At 48.6% G+C, this 18,824-nt stretch overlaps 1 protein-coding gene, 1 long non-coding RNA gene and 3 other non-coding genes across 5 annotated transcripts; all 5 read right to left on the reverse strand.

Annotated features, from left to right (window-relative positions):
* Positions 1 to 724: 724 nt before the first annotated feature.
* On the reverse strand, positions 725 to 4,420 carry RAB42 (RAB42, member RAS oncogene family). Its single transcript, XM_007064840.4, has 2 exons — positions 3,989 to 4,420; positions 725 to 1,483 (listed from the first exon to the last, which is right to left on the reverse strand). Exons 1-2 carry the CDS (start codon positions 4,234 to 4,236, stop codon positions 1,060 to 1,062), a joined length of 672 nt encoding a protein of 223 aa, XP_007064902.1. The 5' UTR covers positions 4,237 to 4,420; the 3' UTR covers positions 725 to 1,059.
* An 8,609-nt stretch (positions 4,421 to 13,029) lies between these two features.
* LOC114020621 lies at positions 13,030 to 18,015 on the reverse strand. The gene is made up of 6 exons (XR_003565424.2): positions 17,893 to 18,015; positions 16,386 to 16,463; positions 15,747 to 15,807; positions 14,824 to 14,918; positions 14,232 to 14,367; positions 13,030 to 13,375 (listed from the first exon to the last, which is right to left on the reverse strand). It is a non-coding gene; the product is annotated as an uncharacterized LOC114020621 (long non-coding RNA).
* LOC114020627 lies at positions 13,490 to 13,561 on the reverse strand. The gene has a single exon (XR_003565430.1). It is a non-coding gene; the product is annotated as a small nucleolar RNA SNORD99 (small nucleolar RNA).
* On the reverse strand, positions 15,058 to 15,190 carry LOC114020631. The gene has a single exon (XR_003565434.1). It is a non-coding gene; the product is annotated as a small nucleolar RNA SNORA44 (small nucleolar RNA).
* On the reverse strand, positions 16,032 to 16,175 carry LOC114020629. The gene has a single exon (XR_003565432.1). It is a non-coding gene; the product is annotated as a small nucleolar RNA SNORA16B/SNORA16A family (small nucleolar RNA).
* Positions 18,016 to 18,824: the final 809 nt, after the last annotated feature.

An 18,824-nucleotide genomic window follows, 5' to 3' on the forward strand; every position in this document is an offset into this window, starting at 1 on the left:
AGCAGTTTTTAAGTGTTCAAATGCAACCAAGCCATAAGGCTGAGCATAGGAGCATGATCAGCGAGGGAGGGAGTGTGGCTGACTGGACAGGACACTTGTGGGACAGTCAGGAGACATAGTTTCTATTTCCAGCTCTGCCTATGAGCTTGGGCCAGTCACTTCCCTGCTCTGTGCCTCAGTTTCCCCTCTGACCCCTTTATCTATTTAAATTGCAAGCCCCTTTGGGCAGGGACTGTCTCTTAGTATATGTTGGTATAGCCCGTAGTACAATGGGGCCCCGATCTTGATGGAATACTAATAATGTACTTTTAAGGTCTCCTCAGTCTAGACCAAATAGTATAGGGTTACGCTAGAAAATGAACAATTTGTTCTACAATTAACAAATTAATTAAAAGGGTGCCTAAGCATGATACTGGCCCTTTGCAAAGGGGTGAATCTCACCCCTCTGCACTGAGCACTGCAACTGAATTCTACCCTCTGGAAACATCTAATCCGCTTCCTCATGTCCTGAGAATTCTTCCACTCACCACATTCCTTAAGCACCCAAAATCAGGCCGTGCCGGTTTCTTTGTAAAGCTGAAGTCTCTGGCATGTTTCAATAAAGCAGGGATTTGGGGATTTAATCCCTTGTAATGCCGTAAGAGCTGCACTCCTAGATTCCTAAAGATTTTCTTAGTCCTAAAATTCAGTTAAAAATAAGTAATTAAAAAGTTTTAGAGCCAGTCCTGCAGTGTATTAAAAGGGATTTCCCCTGCTAAGAACCAAGGGAAAGCCTCTAGCAGCTAGTCAGTGGTGGGTCACTGGTCCTGGATTCCCTGTTCTCCACCTAAAGGGGGCAGTAGTGCACTTTTTACTATTCTGATGGAAGTCACCTACTACAATGGGTGAAAGCAAGTCCTGGAGGTTTTTATTTTCCCTAGAGACAAACAGAACTCCCATCCCCCTGATCCTCCAACTTTGCATCGCAGGCCCATCCCTAATTTATTTCTGAATCGGCTCATCCAGTCCCTCCTCCACCAATTCCATCCCTACTCCGGGTCCTAGTCCCTAACTTCTGGGTTAACATTGGCATTTTTCTTGCGGTTTTCGCCTCTTCTTCTGGGGATTGCAGGTTCTCTTGTGAATCACCTTCACCCCATCCCAGCCTTCCTGCAGATCGATCTCCTTGTTCTTCAGAGCCTCATAGATGGTGTTGGTCAAGGTCTCAAAGGCCAAGTCCACATTGGTGTTGCTTTTGGCAGATGTTTCAATGAAGCCTATGCCCAGGGAGGCTGCCAGCCCCTCTGCCTCCTCAGTGGAGACTTTGCAGTCTGACTTCAAGTCACTTTTGTGGCCAATCAGGAGGAAGATGACCTTCTCCATAATCTGGATGCTGGCCACTTCATGGTACCACTCAATGATGTGCTCGAAGGACTTACGGTTTGTCATGTCAAACACCAGGAGTACACCCACAGCATTCCGATAGAAAGACCTGGTGATGCATCTGGGAACACAAACATAACAACTCAGTGAGCCCTTAACATTGCTTCTCACCTGCAAATGCCATCCAGGGTCTAGGGCTGGTCTTCTAAGCCCCCACTGGCTTTTACTCACTTTGGGCCATGTGTTACCTTCAACCCCACACTCAGCTGGGGCCCTGCCCTTCTTTGCTACTTGATGACATAAACATTAGGTTTGGGAGAGGTGTCCCCCCACGTTTATCTGTTACATTAGAAATTCAGGTCTTGCCTCCTTTTTATTTTTCTGGAAGACTCTGTGGATAACTAGAGACCAAACTGTGGCCCCAGGCCCACATCTCGGAGGTATTTGGGTAGCTAATTCCCGTTTATTTCAATAGGAGTTAGGCACCTAAATACCTTTAAGGATCTGGGCCCCAGAGATGGCAAAGAAATAAAACCTGATGAATTAATCAGGGAAGTGATTTTTAGTCAAACTTCTTGAAACTTTTTTCTGTTAACATCTATTTGACTCAAATACATTGCACACACTGAAGAGAAAAACATTTTTGTTAAAGGTTAAATGCCCTCACCCCTTGTGGTAAGGGCTGAGAAACCACCCACTCCACCTTTCTGGTGCTCCAAGGAGCCCTTCGGCAGAACCAGGTAAGACAAGACATGAGAGTCCTGACACTGCTAATATAAAAAACAATCAGGAAAGAAAGGTTTCAGGCTTTCTTCAGACATCATACAAAGACAAATAAGGGCAGATCCCCATTATGTCATCCATCTTTAAGAATCTATGTTAAGAGGTTTTTTTCTGGGAGCAGATCCATCAAAGACTGGCCTTATGGTTTGGCTTCTCTCCTACGATCCAGCAAAGCGTCACTGGCTATGTGGGTGAGGAGTCTCCTTGCACAAGAGGAATCCCTGGGTTATGCAAGACTGATGTAGTAGCTCTATATCATTGCCCTGCCCGTCCTCAGCATGGCCAGGAAAAGGAGGCCGTGGTTGCAGAGCCTGTGGTCCCTGGCTGGTGTAATTTAGAGCAGCCCTGAAACATCTCTAAATTGTGCCAAGAGCCAAATAAAGCCCTGACTTCTCCCTGGATCAGGGAGCTTCCGAGCTGGCCTAAAACCATCTTTGTGCCCCACACTTGGGCCCAAGTCAAGCACAGCTCATGTAGACCTTAGAGACCGGGCTAGGGAGGCATGCGCTAGATTTTAAAACCACACCCCTCACTGTGTTATGGGAGCACTGGAATAGTGAGGGTTTTCAAGGCCTCTGGCCCAGGGGAGTTAGGCACCTAAATAGGCCCCTGTCCTAGGCCCTACTCCAGTTGTTTTGTGCTGCATTGGTGTGCTCCATGCAGCGTGTGTGCCATGAGGTGGGGAGAGCGTGGCTGGCATTCAGTGCTAGTTGCCCATTCACTCCTTAGAGCTAACGTCCCCCCCATGACCAGAAACCGCAGCACCTAGTAGTTATAAGTGATATAAGCTGCAGCTGTAGCTCCCCACAGGAGAGCTGATTTCAGTGGGACTGTTTGCAGTGGTAAGAGCGGTTCCCCTGCTTACATGTGCCAGACCAGGCCCATAACTAGTTATGCCATCGCCAGCCGCTCTGATCTCAAAACCCTCAGCTCCCCCAGCAAACAAGGCTCTCAACTGGTTGGATCCTTTTTCACACACGGAGGCATTATTTCTCCAGCCTGCAGGAATCACTGAACAGAACCATCCACTCCCCCACTCAGATCGCAACAATAGCAAACCCTGCCTTCTAGACCCCAAGATTCCCCAGTGCTGTAAACTTTGTCCACGCTCCTTCCTGCTGCTCTTTCTCCATAAGAAAGGCAGGTCCCCGTAAAAAATGAGTGGGGGGTTACTGACAGCCAAATAAACAGTTGGAATTGACCCTACCTATAACAAAAACCCCACGCTCTCCTATTGCAATGCAACTCCTCCCACCCAGGCCCCTCAGTGCAAACACACAAGCGTGACTGGGTGACTTCATCATGCACATGATCATGCTACAGCATGACATTGACAAAGCTGTAAAGAAAAGAAAACTGGAAACAAAAACCTTTTTTTAAACAACAACAACCCTTGCTCAGGCCATTGGGGCAGGAAAGAGAAAGCACCAGATCAGGGATGATGTGTGTGTGTTGGGGTGAAGGGAACCGGTCTGGAGCTGGTGAGCTGGGTCCCCAGTTATGGGTATATGTGTCCGGTCTGGAGGGGCAGGCAGGGGATCTGTGTGTCTGGAGAGATGGAGGGTTCTCTATGTGTGTGTCTCCCTCTGAAGGGATCTGGTCTCCGCAGACTGGATCTCTTTGGTATATGGGTAAGGGCCGTCTCAGGGATTTCTAAGGTTCTTATCTCAGGGCTGTGCCAATGCCAGGAAAATTATAACTCTGGGTGTGTGTGCGTGAGTGACTGGAGGGTGGGAATGTGACTCTGGATGGCAGTGTCTGAGCCTGCAGGGTAAGGTAGCTCCAGTGCGCTGGGTGCCCGTGGTGTGAAATGGGGCGATCTGGGTCTCTGGTCCCTCCTCACCTGAATCTCTCCTGGCCAGCTGTGTCCCAAAGCTGCAGCTTCACCTTGATGCCCGGAGGCAGCTCCATCATCTTGCTGTAGAATTCCACACCCACGGTGGGGCAGGGAGCCGGGATGAAGGACCCCTCAGCGTAGCACCTCAGCAGGGAGGACTTGCCCACGGTGGAATCCCCCAGCAGGATGATCCGGAACTGGTAGTGCCAGTTGCCATTCAGGTGAGAGACCGGAGGTGGTGGCACCGGCTCCATTCCCAGGAGGGGCAGCAGGGCTGGGGCTTGTTGGGACTGGAGCAGCCTTTGAATTAAGATGCAGATTCCCCAGAGGAAGCCTTGGGTGAATTGGCCTGGAGGAGGTTACAAACCCAGATCCTGGCATGGAATGACAGGAGAGAGAGACAAAGGAGAGAGAATTTAACCAGAGGTCTCCACCCTCATCCCATTAACCTCCTCTCACTCCACCCTAGTGGAGTCCCCTCTGGGAGCAAAGTTCTACTATGGGGAGAGAGACACTCCCCCATTCCCTTTCCCAGCCTCAGTCCCTATCAGCTTCCCCCCACACCTCCACCCCCGCCAATAAACAGACAACTCCGCTGTATCAGATTACTGTCAAGATCACAGGGGAGGTGGGGGAGATGCAATTCTAGGAATGTAGCAGTTGCCAGACCAGATCAGACCTGGGGTCCATCTAACCCAGTGTCCTGTCTCTGACAGTGTCCAGCACCTGCTGCTTCAAAGGTCTGTGCAGGAAACTCCACAGTGGACAGTTATACCCACAGGAGAAGTTTCTTCCTGACCACAGACTGTGGTTGGTTTATGCCATGAAACATGAGGGTTTATATACCCTCTGCAGTGTTTTGTCCAGCCTAATGTCACCTTGGACACTTTAGGAAGACATGTGTTCTTATTAGGGTCTTTCTTCACCTCTTGTGCTAGTCAGTTCCACAGTGTCTCAACTATCCAAGTTAACTGAAAGAACACTCATTGATCTGCATTTGAATAGAGACCATCTCCACTCCCATTCACGAGCACTGACAGTCCATGTGGCAATTACAGCAATTACTTATAGGGGAAAGTAATGTTAGGAAAGAGCTTGGTTTCCTGGTATTCAGTAATGAAGAACCATGATCATGTGCCTAGCCAGCTCTCAGACCCCCAGCAAGTGCCCCATGGAGCCCAGTTTGAGAGATCATTATCCGGCAGGAAGACCAGCAGTGGAATGTTAATGGTCCTTTGGGATTGGTAGTGAGGTTTGCATTACTCATTTCTATTGTTTCCGTCTGTACTGACTCCCGGCTGTGTCTTCACTATGTTTCCCCCCGGCCCCCTTAACATTTTCCCCACTATGTTTCCCCCCGGCCCCCTTAACATTTTCCCCGGTTGCTATCATCAGTGCAACGCCATTGACAGCAGCAATGGGGGGAACTCAAGTGTAGACAGTGCGCTGGGATGGTGATTACATGGGATGGTGATTAAAATTCCTAGATTCCAAGGCCAGAAGGGACCATTGGAATCATCTAGTGGGACCGTGTGTATGACACAGGCCAGCCGTCCCAAGCACAATCCCACCCAAGCACCTGGCTCTGTATTCGAGCCGCACCTATGCTGCCGCAGTCATGCTGCTATTTTTAGGCGCTAGCTTGGGAGACTCAGACCATAAATGCTCTTCCTGGAAGGTTGCAATGCACCACTTACTGCACAGACTCCAGAAATCTCACACACCACAGCCCAATACAGAGTGACACCACAGGCTGCCCCCTAAGGCAGCGAAGCACAACTCACCCCACCTTGCTCCAGACTGCTTTTGATGCAAATCCCATGCTACCCTCAGAGCCCCCTAACCTGCAAGCAGGAGCAGAAAGGGCCTTCGAATTTAAAGTGATAGCTGGTAATTTCAGCACAGTTCTCAATACACCACATGACATCCTGGCTCCGTTTAAGTCAAAGGGACTTAGAGGCATCAACAGGTTCAGCCTCTGCTTCATTCTCCACCGGGGTTGAAAACAGTTTGGCCTCTAGTCCACCCAAGCAAGCTTGATCCCTGGAGGATCTCTCCATTAATGGCAGGTTTCAGAGTAGCAGCCGTGTTAGTCTGTATTCACAAAAAGAAAAGGAGGACTTGTGGCACCTTAGAGACTAACCAATTTATTTGAGTATAAGCTTTCGTGAGCTACAGCTTATGCTCAAATAAATTGGTTAGTCTCTAAGGTGCCACAAGTCCTCCTTTTCTCTCTCCATTAATGTGACAGTTTGGCCCTGTCTATCCAAGCAGCTCCATTGTTGTGCCCCTGGAATCAGAAGGGACAGAGAGAACCATTAAGAGGGAATTTTCCTAGTGCACACAGGGACCTTGACTTAATTAGGAAAGAGATTGTCTGTGAAGAAAATCCAAACACATGGAGCAAAGCAAAGAATGGATCAAATGAACTGATTCAATTGTCTCCAGATAAAGGAGTCCTGAAGACTCTGCAAACAATAGCAGCTTGTTCATTGCCTCCCTGTGGAGTGAGGCATGGAGGCCTCCTTTGTTACCAGCAAACAATCTGTCCCCTCCACCCGATGGGTCTGTTTATTCCAGGTAATAAAACATCTTCCTGGGCTACATGACAGGAGTCAGAGTCAGGAAAGGAAAAAAGTGAGATGGTGGAACAAGGATGTGACCTAACTGAAATGTGCGCGCTTCGGCCCTGCTCTCCACAATGGCTGGGTTTTCAAAAGTGCTGAGCACCCAATGCAGCAATGGGAGGTCGAAATCAATGGGAGGTCGAGGCTTAAATAACTTTGCAGATCTGAGCTGGAATCTTTTGAAAGACTGGCCTCTGACTGTGGGCGGGTGCTGAGCATTTCTGAATATCTATCTACCTATCTCCAACACCCATCTATCTAATCTAGTCTATCTATCTATCTATCCCCATACACCCATCATCTAATCTAATCTATCTATCCCTATACACCCATCATCTATCTCTCTAATCTATCTATCTATCTAGCTCCAGGTTTCAGAGTGGTAGCTATGTTAGTCTGTATCAGCAAAAAAACCGAGGAGTACTTGTGGCACCTTAGAGACTAACAAATGTATTTGGGCAGAAGCTTTCATGGGCTAAAACCCACTTCATCAGATGTATGCAGTGAAAAGTACAGTAGGAAGATCGATATACACAGAGAACATGTAAAAATAGGTGTTGCCATACCAGCTGTAACAGGACTAATCAATGAAGGTGGGCTATTATCAGCAGGAGGGGGAAAAAAACTTTTGTAGTGATAATCAGGATGGCCCCTCTCAAACAGTTGACAAGAAGGTGTGAGTAACAGTAGGGGAAAATTAGCATGGGGAAATAGTTTTTACTTTGTGTAATGACCCATCCACTCCCAGTCTCTATTCAACCCTAATTTAATAGTGTCCAGTTAGCAAATTAATTCCAATTCTGCAGTTTCTCGTTGGAGTCTGTTTTTGAAGTTTTTTTGTTGGAGAATTGCGACTCTTAGGTCTGAAATTGAGTGACCAGGGAGGTTGAAGTGTTCTCCGACTGGTTTTTGAACGTTATAATGCTTGACGTCTGATTTGTGTCCATTTATTCTTTTGTGTAGAGATTGTCCGGTTTGGCCAATGTACATGGCAGAGGGGCATTGCTGGCACATGATGGCATATATCACATTGGTAGATGTGCAGGTGAACGAGCCTCTGATGGTGTGGCTGATGTGATTAGGCCCTATGATGGTGTCCCCTGAATAGATATGTGGACAGAGTTGCCAACGGGCTTTGTTGCAAGGATAGGTTCCTGGGTTAGTGTTTTTGTTGTGTGGTTGCTGGTGAGTATTTGCTTCAGGTTGGGGGGCTGTCTGTAAGCGAGGACTGGCCTGTCTCCCAAGACCTGTGAGAATGAGGGCTCGTCCTTCAGGACAGGTTGTAGATCCTTGATGATGCGTTGGAGAGGTTTTAGTTGGGGGCTGAAGGGGATGGCTAGTGGCGTTCTGTTATTTTCTTTGTTGGGCCTGTCCTGGAGTAGGTGACTTCTGGGTACTCTTCTGGCTCTGTCAATCTGTTTCTTCACTTCCGCAGGTGGGTATTGTAGTTGTAAGAACGCTTGATAGAGATCTTGTAGGTGTTTGCCTCTGTCTGAGGGGTTGGAGCAAACGTGGTTGTATCTTAGTCTAGAGCTTGGCTGTAGACAATGGATTGTGTACTACAGTGCTAATAAGCGATGGTCACATAAACAGCACCCTATACCGGAAACCTACTGACCGCTATGCCTACCTACATGCCTCCAGCTTTCCCCCAGACCACACCACACGATCCATTGTCTACAGCCAAGCTCAGGGGGGCTGGCAGAAGGTGATGGGGGATGGCAAGGGGCTGGGAATAGAAGGGGGTGTTCATGTTGTGAGTGGAAAGACTTTTGGTGGAAAGACTTTCTCAAAGAGGAAAGTTTTGCAGCAGTTCCTACAAATGGTCAGAAGCTGGGGGCACCGGGTCCCCTCTGGAAGTTCGTTCCATAGCCAGAGCCGCTCACCTGAGAATGCCTTGTCCCCATCTCTCACGTGCTTCATCATCACCTTTGTTTCATTTGACGGGAAGATGAGGAGAGGAGATATTTCACCCAGCTGCAGAAATTAGGGCAGTCCAAGGCAGTCCAACCTGATACCGGTCACGTCGCTCTCCTGTATGTTGTTGGCTATGAAACTGACGTGCCTTAACTGCCAGCCCCATGAGCCATCAACTCAGGGGAGCTTTGACTTTGAGCTCGGAGGGGATCCTCACATACTGCTTTATGACTACCGCTAAACCCCAAGGTGACCAAACAAATTTAGTGAATGCCTAAGGCACTGGAAGAGTCATTGCTTCAAATCCAGATCAGACCCATAGCGAGTAAGGCCACGTCTGCACTTAAAATTGTTGCCACTGTAGCAATGTGGGCTGGGGTGTGATTTTTTTTTTAATTACATTTTTATACCAGTAAAAGCCCCAGCATAGACACAGTTATACTGACAAAATGGCACTTTTCCTGGTATAGCTTATTTTGTTCAGGGAACGGGTCTAAGCTATGCTGGCAAAAGCACTGCTTTGTGATATATGCTGCATCTTCCCTCTGTGGCAAACCATTTTTAGTGCAGACCAGGCCTAAGGCTGAAGTGGATGCATTCGCCACTGAAGTGTGTAGGAATGGCACCCAACTTACTCCAGGGCTGTCCTGGGTGCTAGAAGTTGCTTCCATCTGATATGAGCTGTGGGCTCTCCAGCATGTTCCTCCTGAACAAGTGTTCCAAGCGCATAAACATCTCAGATGCTGCTAACCTGGTGCCCTTGCAATGGAGAGGCAGCTATGTACTAAGTCAGCCATGGAGATGCTCCCCCTCTCAAGGTGGGAACACTTTGGTGGGGGTGGGGGAAATCTGCCCTGCTACTGCTGGTGATGTAGCTTATTTGTGGATAAGGGATTTCAGTTTACAGGCTGGCACCCCCTCCTCCTGGCACTGGCCAAATCACCCCTCCATCAGTCCAGCAAGTTGGATGCAGGGGGCTCCCCTCTCACTGTGGGGCTTTTTTTCTAGTCCCTTGTCTGTTCATGTACCCATCCTCTTGGCAGTATCCACTGGCTCTAGGCTCCTACTCAGATCGCTGGGCACTGTCTGAGGTTCTCTGCTCAGTGACACCCTCTGAATCCTTGATTTGACCCTATGACCTGCACCCCCATCCCTATTGTTCATAATCAGTTTAATTCCGGGCTCTTCTGTTGCCACCACCCAAGCTGGCTGGCCCCAGCATGGGCAGTAAGGCATCCATGTTAAATGCTCTCAGCACCCAGGTTTAACTGTGGAAAGGGACAGGGTACAAAGGAGGGGAACAGACAGGGTTACTTTCCTGTATGTCGGTTTGCAGCTCTCCCCTTTCTGCACCTTGGGAGTGGGAAGGATGGAGCTCAGGCAGAGCACCTCATGGAGCATCTGTAATAGATACTGTTCTGTCTCCACACCTGCTTCCCATCACCCAATAGCATCAGGAGCAGTTCTTTTATTACAAGGGTCTTTGCAACTACGGAAGGCTGAGCAAAGGGCTGACAATGCTTGACACAGGCAGATCCTTCAAGCACAGCACGGGGTGGGAAGTTTCATGGGGCAGCAGTTCTCGACCTTTCCTTTCCTCACACTCCAGCTGAGGCTCTCAAAGCACTTTGCAGACATCAATAAATTAACACCTTTGCCTAGGAAATGTTCATTCTTTATCCGTTTTGTAGGGACATTAGCAGGAGCCACCCAATGAGACAGGGCAGAAATGGGAAGTGAACACAAGTCTCCCATTAGCAGCCCATTTCCCCTTCTTTAGCCACAACCCAATTTGTACCCATTTGATATTTCTAGGCCGAGATGATTTTTTGGGACAGCAAATGGGTGCCTAAATCTTGGCTCCCAAATCCATGCTTAGGCATCTAAATTCATGGCTTCGCTTTCTGAGTACCACAGGGTCAGTTGTTATACCAATAAAATAAAACCAGCAGGATCTTAAAGGGGAAAAGGCAAAATGCCATCTTTATTGTGAATACAGAAAGAATCATAGTAAGCAGTTAGTTATAGCTATAACATTCCATTCAATCTCATTTATTCACACATTCATTCATACAAACACACACACAGGTTCTGCAAGGTTGTTATCATAGTTACCAGCCTTAGAGTTGCTCATGCCAAGCCACTGGCCAGGTGGCCTGGACACGAGGAGGGAGCAGGGCCTTGTCAGATGCTCATCTGATGCTCCTGGAAGTTGGTTTGCAGAATCAGACCCCAAAGTTCTCACTTTCTAGAGTCCATTTTTATAGGAATTTCTTCCTATGCCAGTCTGTGGGAATTGCTTCATCATGCTGTTGCTGAATCAATCAGCAGATGGTACATTCCTGACAGCTCTGTGCTGCCAGATGTTATCTTCTTTGGTTCTCCCATTCTTGAGGCTGTTGGGTGGATTCCAGTCTGCCCTCCGGGGGTCCTCTGGTTATTTCCACTTGACGCCTTCTTCAGCCGATGGACACTGGATTCTTAGGCTGGCACCTCCCTGATCATTCAGTTATTATCCACACCAAGCATCCATCCACATACATCCTCTCTCTATTTTAATCACAATTGTTAACAAAGCAAGATGAATACAACAAAAGGACGGGGAGCCTCTGGGTGCTGTTTCTGTTGTTACAGAGTATTGCTTTGAGTCTCTCTCTGTGTGAGTAGTTGTTGTTACATAGAATTGTTTTGAGAACAGACTGTCTTAGAATGTACTAACACAATTAGCAGCTTGCAAGTTTCACACAGAGGGAGAGAAACAGTACCAAAAACCAAGAGACCTCTTTTAATTAGTAATACCCTGGAATTTAAACTATGGGGAATCAAACTCATTTGTGATTTTAATACAGAACTTCTTTAATATGATCCAACACAGTCTCCCCGCTGCTTTCAGGGGAGGGAGAATGGCAACTCCTGCACCCATGCTTATGGGGCAGAGGGAATGCAGCCCTCTCCTGACTTCCTCAGGTAGGGAATGCCAATTCCACCCACTCTTTCACAGTGGAAACTGCCTCAGCAATATTTTCAGGGAAGAACAACCTCAGCCCCAGGCTTCCTGCAAGGGGCATGTGGCCTTATGTCCAGGATTGTAACAAGGGGAGAGGAGGGAAGGGAAGGGATGTGTGTCTCCTCATGGGCTTTGGGGAGCATGTGAAATCCTTCCCACCCCTGGTTTAGGTGTGGAGGGGAAAACGCAGCCCACACCCCCACTGACAGGCTTGGGAAAGGTGGTAAGTGGCCCCCACCCCTGCATTTGGCTTTTACAAACAGAATATATAACTGGGGTGGGTTTGTAACATGGATGAAGATTAGTAGGGGGTGTTACCTGGTAATGGACAAAGTTTCCCATCTCACTATCTTATCCTAGGGTATTATTCTGCTGCCCATCACCATGGTATCTGAGCATGTAAAAACAAAACAGTAAAGTCCCTACTAGCCTGCAGCACTGTGTGACAATTGGTGTTCGCCTTCTTCCCCACATTCTCATTTTAACATACCTGCAACTAAAGTAAGGGTCACTAGAATGCAGTGACAAATTATCACCTAGGCCTTGTCTATATTACAGCTGCTACAGTGGCAGTAACAGTAACCATACCCCTTTCAGGAGTCCAACTTTATTAACCAGCCCGTTGATTTGCTTTTAGTTTTGTCATTGCTCTGAGTCGAAAATCCCTGTAAGACAGGGATTTTCAATTCATTTTCTCTAGTCTCTCCAGTAATGTTTGGATAGAAACCCTCCTCACCACCATGGCCACCTACAAGGTCAGAAAAACCTTAACAGTTATCTTTTGTCTGTCTACAGTTCAGAGTACCCTTGTTAATCTGGGAACACCTAGCTCTTACACAAGACCTAGCTTACATAAATCTTTTCATCATTAGATCTCCGTGTGCTTTACAAAAAAAGGCACATTTTAGCTTGGGAATCTGAGGCACAGAAGCAAAGTGACTTTCCCTAGCTCATGGTTTCTCAATCCATGGGTTGGCACCCAAAATAAAGGGTTGTGTGGCAGCTGGTGTCCCACAGCGCTGGCTGGGATCACTTCTGTGCTCCATGCATTGCAACCTCTGGGGACCCAGTGCTGCTCAAGTTTGGCCCAGACATCACCACAACAGGAATCCAGGTACGCCAAGTTTGAGTCAGTGGCACTGCAATCCCCAGAGCCAGCTCACAACTCCACTCTCAAATTTGGTCCAGTCAGGGTAGCAGGGCCAAACCCAGCCAGCCCCACAGCACAGGAGCTGCCACTGTGGGGTGAGTGCCAGGCAGGACCCAACCCCCTGGGGGACAGGATCTGACCAAAACCACCCCAGGACCTCCCCCCCAGACTATATACCGAGTCACAACAGGACAAACATTTACAAATGGGTCCCAAGCCCGCAAAGGTTGGGAACCACAGGTCTAGCTCACCCAGCAGCAGAGCTGGGAACAGAAATCAGACCCTAGGCCAGTCAGTTTGTTTAATTACCAACTAAAAGTTTGAACAGAAAAGTCTGAGGCAAAAATTTCTTTGACTGCTGCATTTATTATTTCCTGATTCCCTATAGAGCGGAGTTTTTACTAAGAACACAAGCTCTCTGGAAAGGACAGACCTTGTATTGTGTATTGATACAGATGCAGTTGAGCCTGTAAACAATTTCCCAGGATGTGTGAGTAGTGCTAGGTGATTTTCATACGCAAGAGAAGGGATGGGCCCCTACCCTGCGGAGCTTGCAGCCTAAGAACAGGCAGACAGAGGTAAGGGAAGAGGATTTTCTATGCAGGATAATGTTCTCTTTGGGAAGCAGAAATGTAGCTTTTAAGAGGGACTGAAAGTTGGAGGAGACAGTCCAGTCTATGTTCCACTCTGATCTGAAAAAAATAAAGGTAGCTATGGAGTGAAGTATGCAGCCTGACTTCCTGCTAGACCCAACCACACCAGGTAGGGATTTTAAACAGAGCCCAGCTGTTCTGTTAACGATGGGTGCCTGGCCTCAGCCCCATATCCGCAGGATTCATCCAACAGTCACCATTTAAAAGGAGTCATCACTGACCAGGCAGAGTTAAGCAGAGGTCTGTATGTGGCTGTGCATTGCACCAGCACTTCCTATTAGACTCAGTTTCTGCAGAAACCAAGATTGTCACCGAGTGACATTTCTAGCTCGTATGGTTGCAGAGAAACCCCCAGTGCTAGAGCCTTCAGAACAAGTCAGAGGAATCACCCTTGAGTTAGCTACCTCTGTGCAATTTAAGTATCACTACAATGATTGGAAGAGCCTTTTTACTAAAGCAGCCACCAGCTGCTCTGAGTAGAGCAGTCCTACTCCCTGAGATATGGGGCCAGATCCTCAGCTGGTGGAAACTTACATAGTTACATGATCAGTAGTGCTAAGCTGATTTATACTGTCCCACTTCTCCCAAGACTGATACCTGGAATCAGTCTATGGATAAAGTTAATTTCAGAAGTCCTTGTAGTGTTCAGATGGTGAGAGTAAGGCCATTTAAGATGCCATGCACCCCAGGAGGCAAGTTAACCATCAAGGTTTTTGAAGCTGTTGCCATGTCATATGGGGGTGGGGGTGTCATGTTTTAATACCAGTTCAGAGTCAAATCAGAGTGACTAACTCAATGGAATCTGTCTGTTCTGCATCTGGAGTGTTGGTCAGGGATGGCAAACATGAGAATTAGCAGCTCTACGGCTCTTTAGCTCAGTTATTTGGAAGCTTACTTTGCCCATCCATGGGTCTTTCCAGAGTTCCAGCCCCTTGGGAGACACTACCATGTTCCACTAGGTGGCAAGACTGACTGGCCAGTCCATTAGCTCCCCTTGGCAGCATCAGCCTCTTCCATTTAGCAAGAGATCTCTGTGAAAGGCAAAAACGGATTTGGAATTAGATCTGAAGCACACAGGTCTTTATGTACAGAAGAATGCACCAAATCAGCAGGAATACAGCCAAAACACCAGCCCCTCTGAAATTCAAAGAGGGGAGGAGAAGCATGATCTAATGATCCCTTCTGACCCTAATTTATTAGCACATTCCAAAAGAAAGTTGCATTGAGCAGTCTAAGATATTTACCTAGACCCCCCCACTCCCCAACTATACAGAGTTACATTTCACCCAGGGCTTTGCAGATAAATTGCGGTGTTCCAAGCCAGCCCCCTCTCAGTGCAGGACTGTTCTAGCAGAGAGAATGAGACCAACTTGCATTTCACTTTCCCTCCTTTTTTGACCATGAGATCGGTGTTCAGATCTGATGGGAAAGGGATCTGGAGGTGAAGGAAGCCCCACTTCTGCGCTGAAGAGAGCTGTCAATCTCACCTTGCATGACAGCTGCTGTGTGCCCACTTCATGCCATCCAGCAGGCGAGAGATCTCAGAACTGCTCAGGGTTCAGAAGGGCGCCTCCAGATGGCCCTAGGAAACAGATTTGCACCATCTTGACAGTCAGTTAAGAACAGGGCTGCAGATGCCACAGAAGCAGGAACTCATGCAACTAAGGGCCTCTAAACAAGAAGAGCACCAATTCAAAGAAGCCAATGCCCTGCAAGTGAAAGCTTATAGGAGAGGCGAGTGACAGCCATAGGCACACAGGGCTTAGTTGCCAAAGTCTCTCCTCCTTGTTCTTGCATGTAGTTGGAGATCCTGTGGCTATTTCACTGAGCCACAGCTCTTGGTTTTACATGCACTCCAAATGCTCAGTACTCATTCAGTGAGGCTGGGGGAATGGGGAGATTAAAGGATAGGTAGTGTGGCCTAGTGGACAAAGCACTGGACAGAGACTCAGGAGAGCTGGGTTCTATTCCAACCTCTGCCGCTGGCCAAGTTCCTTCCACTATTTGCCTGTTTCCATATCTGTAAAATGGGGATACCACCACCAACCTTTATAAAAGGTGTTGCAATCAACGGATGAAAAGCTCTGTACAGCTGCTGGGTGCTAGGCAATACAGGTTGCAGGGAGAGGGACCGAAATAGTATCTGGCACTAAGGCTGGTGTAAATCTTTAGGGCCCACTCTGTGCCTGCACAGACAGCAGAGGGGCTACCCCAGGGACTCTGAACCTGAAGGTGTGAGAGACAGAAATGATCACCAGAACATGAGCTAATTGCAAACCACAGCAAGTGGTTTCCATCCCATTTAGTATTTTGCCTTCAAGCCCCCACAGACCTGGCTGCTCTGCAACCAACTGTCACTCCTACTCAGCCAATAACCAGCACCAAAAGCAGAGCAACATCTCACACTCACCTGCCGGATTTGGCAGCAGGTGAAAGCAGGTAGTCTCCAGGACAGGGGCACCAGCTCCTCACTTAAAGAGAGGGGGGGAAAAACCAAACAGCCCATTAGCCCACCACAATCTCAGTCTTATGGACACGAAGTGCTACTGGAACAGGAAACAGCCCTTCCAAATGACAAAGCCTGAAAATGAACAGTCCTTGAGATAGCTCTGCTAGTCTGTATCTAGATACAGGCCCCTCTCCCATCCCTAGACACCTCTGGGCCAGGCAAAGCCTGTGCATAGACACTCCTAGCACATGTATTTTCCTGAAATGTTGCTGGACAGTTACAATGGAACAAACTGAACAGCGACCGTCAAGGAAAACAGGTCACTTTTGGCTCCTTTTTGACCACGTCAGCTACACAAGAGAGACAGACGCAGCTTCGATAGGGCCGTGGGAACGTTGGAGGGCACTTCTGGGGGAGGAAAGGGCAAACAAAGCACGGCCAATTATTGTTGGCTTCCTTAACCATGCTGCTCAGCTTACCTGCTGACCAACAGAAGCCACACTCTCTTCCACCCCACCACACCCTCTCCCCTCCGCCCCCGCTTCAGCGGGCAGCTTTTTAAAAACTCAACAGAACACGAGCGTAGAGCAAACCACTTACCCTGCTGGGAAAGCAAGTGAAAGCAATACCAGGCTCATGCCTGAGTGGTTCCAGCATCTCAAGGCTCTGTCCCAGCATCTGGAAGTGAGGAATGGCAGGATAAAAATTGATCTCTAGTAAATAAGCAACATATCATTCACCATTTTATGACATACTAAAAATGTAAATTAATGATAATTTAAGAATATTAAGCTACATAATTGCTTAAATACAGGTGTATAGTTATAGTACAACCTCCTAGGTAGCAAAAAGATGTACCAAATCTAGTGTAAAGGCTCTATTTAGTTTTAGACCAACTTGTTTTAATGGTTATATCAATTTAACTGAAGTGCAAATAGAAAAATTATTAAAAATCAATTATTTAAATCATCCCACTCTGTGCAGGATCTGCACAAGTCTGGGGAGCAGATGCTGTTAAAGGCTTCACGACCTCACTACATGTGAAATAGTGGAGATGGCGCTTTAATGGGGGTGAGGGGAATCTCTCTTCCACCTCTTAAAACCGCTTTCGGGCCTCATATTATTGCCATACACAAAACTCACCCACCTAGTGAAACACCTTATTCAGGACCACCCACTTTCTAACACCACCAAACACAGGCCTCTGCCAATTTGCAGGCACACAGCTTCCTGCAGCGTTTTGTTCCTGTGTGCAAAACCAACCACCCATCCCTACTACTGGGCATCAGCCTTTGCACACAGGGTGCTTAGCTGCCTCTGCACAGGCTAGTGGGATAGACCCCAGGGCCACGCTCACTTCCTGCCCCAGCACCTCCCACGTCAGTCACACAAGTTTAAAAAAAATACTGCCTGAACCCCAGCACCTCTTTAATTACAAATTAAGCAACAAACACAGGAGACCCTTTCAGGCACACAGTGAGGTGCAAACCCAGATGACCCTCTCCCCCCAGACCCACAACACAGCCTCCCCGGATTTACTGCTAAACAGCCCTTTAAGTCTTCCCAGCTGTAGAGCTCTGCAAATCCCCCGGGGAACGGCTTTATATCCCGGGGGAACCGCGCAGGGCTCTGACAGCAAGAGCCGGGTGGGCAGGTTGAGGAAATTGCGGTGCAGACCCTCCACCTACCCTGGGCGGGGGGTCCGAGCAGCCCCCTGTCCGTGTCCCTGCCCCCCAGCCCAGGCCAGGGGGCTTGGAGGCGCAGCCCAGCCAGGGTAAGCAGAGCCCTGCAAATCCACAGGCCATTTTTGCAGCTCGGATGCGGATACACTTTTTTGTACCCAGCAGGGCTCTCCCCAGCTGCCCCTGCTATGATCAGCGCTTGCCCGCCCCAGCCAGGTGGGAGTCCACCCCGGAGCTGCAGAGCCCCATTCCGTGGGGAGGCCCAGGGAGGGACCCTTTGTATTTCCAACACCTACAAAATATTACAGCCCAACCCGCCCCCCGGAAACTTGAGCAGCCCCAGCTCAGCTGGCAGGGGGCAGAGCACCCAGACGCCCCCGGGGAAGAGAGGATGGCGGCGGATTGCAAACGCCCCCGGGCCTTACCCGAGCGATCTTCTCCCGCGCGCACCCAGCCGCGGACCGCACAGGAAAAGAGCGAAGCGCCTCCGGGACGTGGCTTTTAAGAGTCAGCCCTGCCAGCGGCGATGCTCTGATTGGCTCCTCCGCGAGGCCGTCCTGCAAAGCCTTCTGGGAGCTGTAGTTCAATTCGCTTGCCTCCTGAATCCAGGCAGCCTGTCTGGCGACCTGCCATTAGCCTGTAACTAGCACAGGCACACTGAGGTTGCAAAGTCAGGGGCTGAAAAGTTAGGACGCTCCGGAGTTGAGGCTGTCTTGTCTGTGCCATCTGAAAGCTACTGTACTCAATGCTTTCTTTGCCTCTGTCTTCGCGAACAAGGTCAGCTCCCAGACTGCTGCACTGGGCAGCACAGCATGGGGAGGAGGTGACCAGCTCTCTGTGGAGAAAGAAGTGGTTTGGGACAATTTAGAAAAGCTGGACGAGCACAAGTCCATGGGGCCGGATTCGTTGCATCCGAGAGTGCTAAAGGAGTTGGCGGATGTGATTGCAGAGCCATTGGCCATTATCTTTGAAAACTCGTGGCGATCGGGGGAGGTCCCAGAAGACTGGAAAAAGGCTAATGTAGTGCCCATCTTTAAGAAAGGGAAGGAGGAGGATCCTGGGAACTACAGGCCAGTCAGCCTCACCTCAGTCCCTGAAAAAATCATGGAGCAGGTCCTCAAGGAATCAATTCTGAAGCACTTAGAGGAGAGGAAAGTGATCAGGAACAGTCAGCATGGATTCACCAAGGGCAAGTCATGCCTGATTAATCTAATTGCCTTTTATGACGAGATAACTGGCTCTGTGGATGAGGGGAAAGCAGTGGACGTGTTGTTCCTTGACTTCAGCAAAGCTTTTGACATGGTCTCCCACAGTATTCTTGCCAGCAAGTTAAAGAAGTATGGGCTGGATGAATGGA

Source organism: Chelonia mydas, chromosome 19 (assembly GCF_015237465.2).
Source record: "Chelonia mydas isolate rCheMyd1 chromosome 19, rCheMyd1.pri.v2, whole genome shotgun sequence".
Classification (NCBI taxonomy): Eukaryota; Metazoa; Chordata; order Testudines; family Cheloniidae; genus Chelonia; species Chelonia mydas.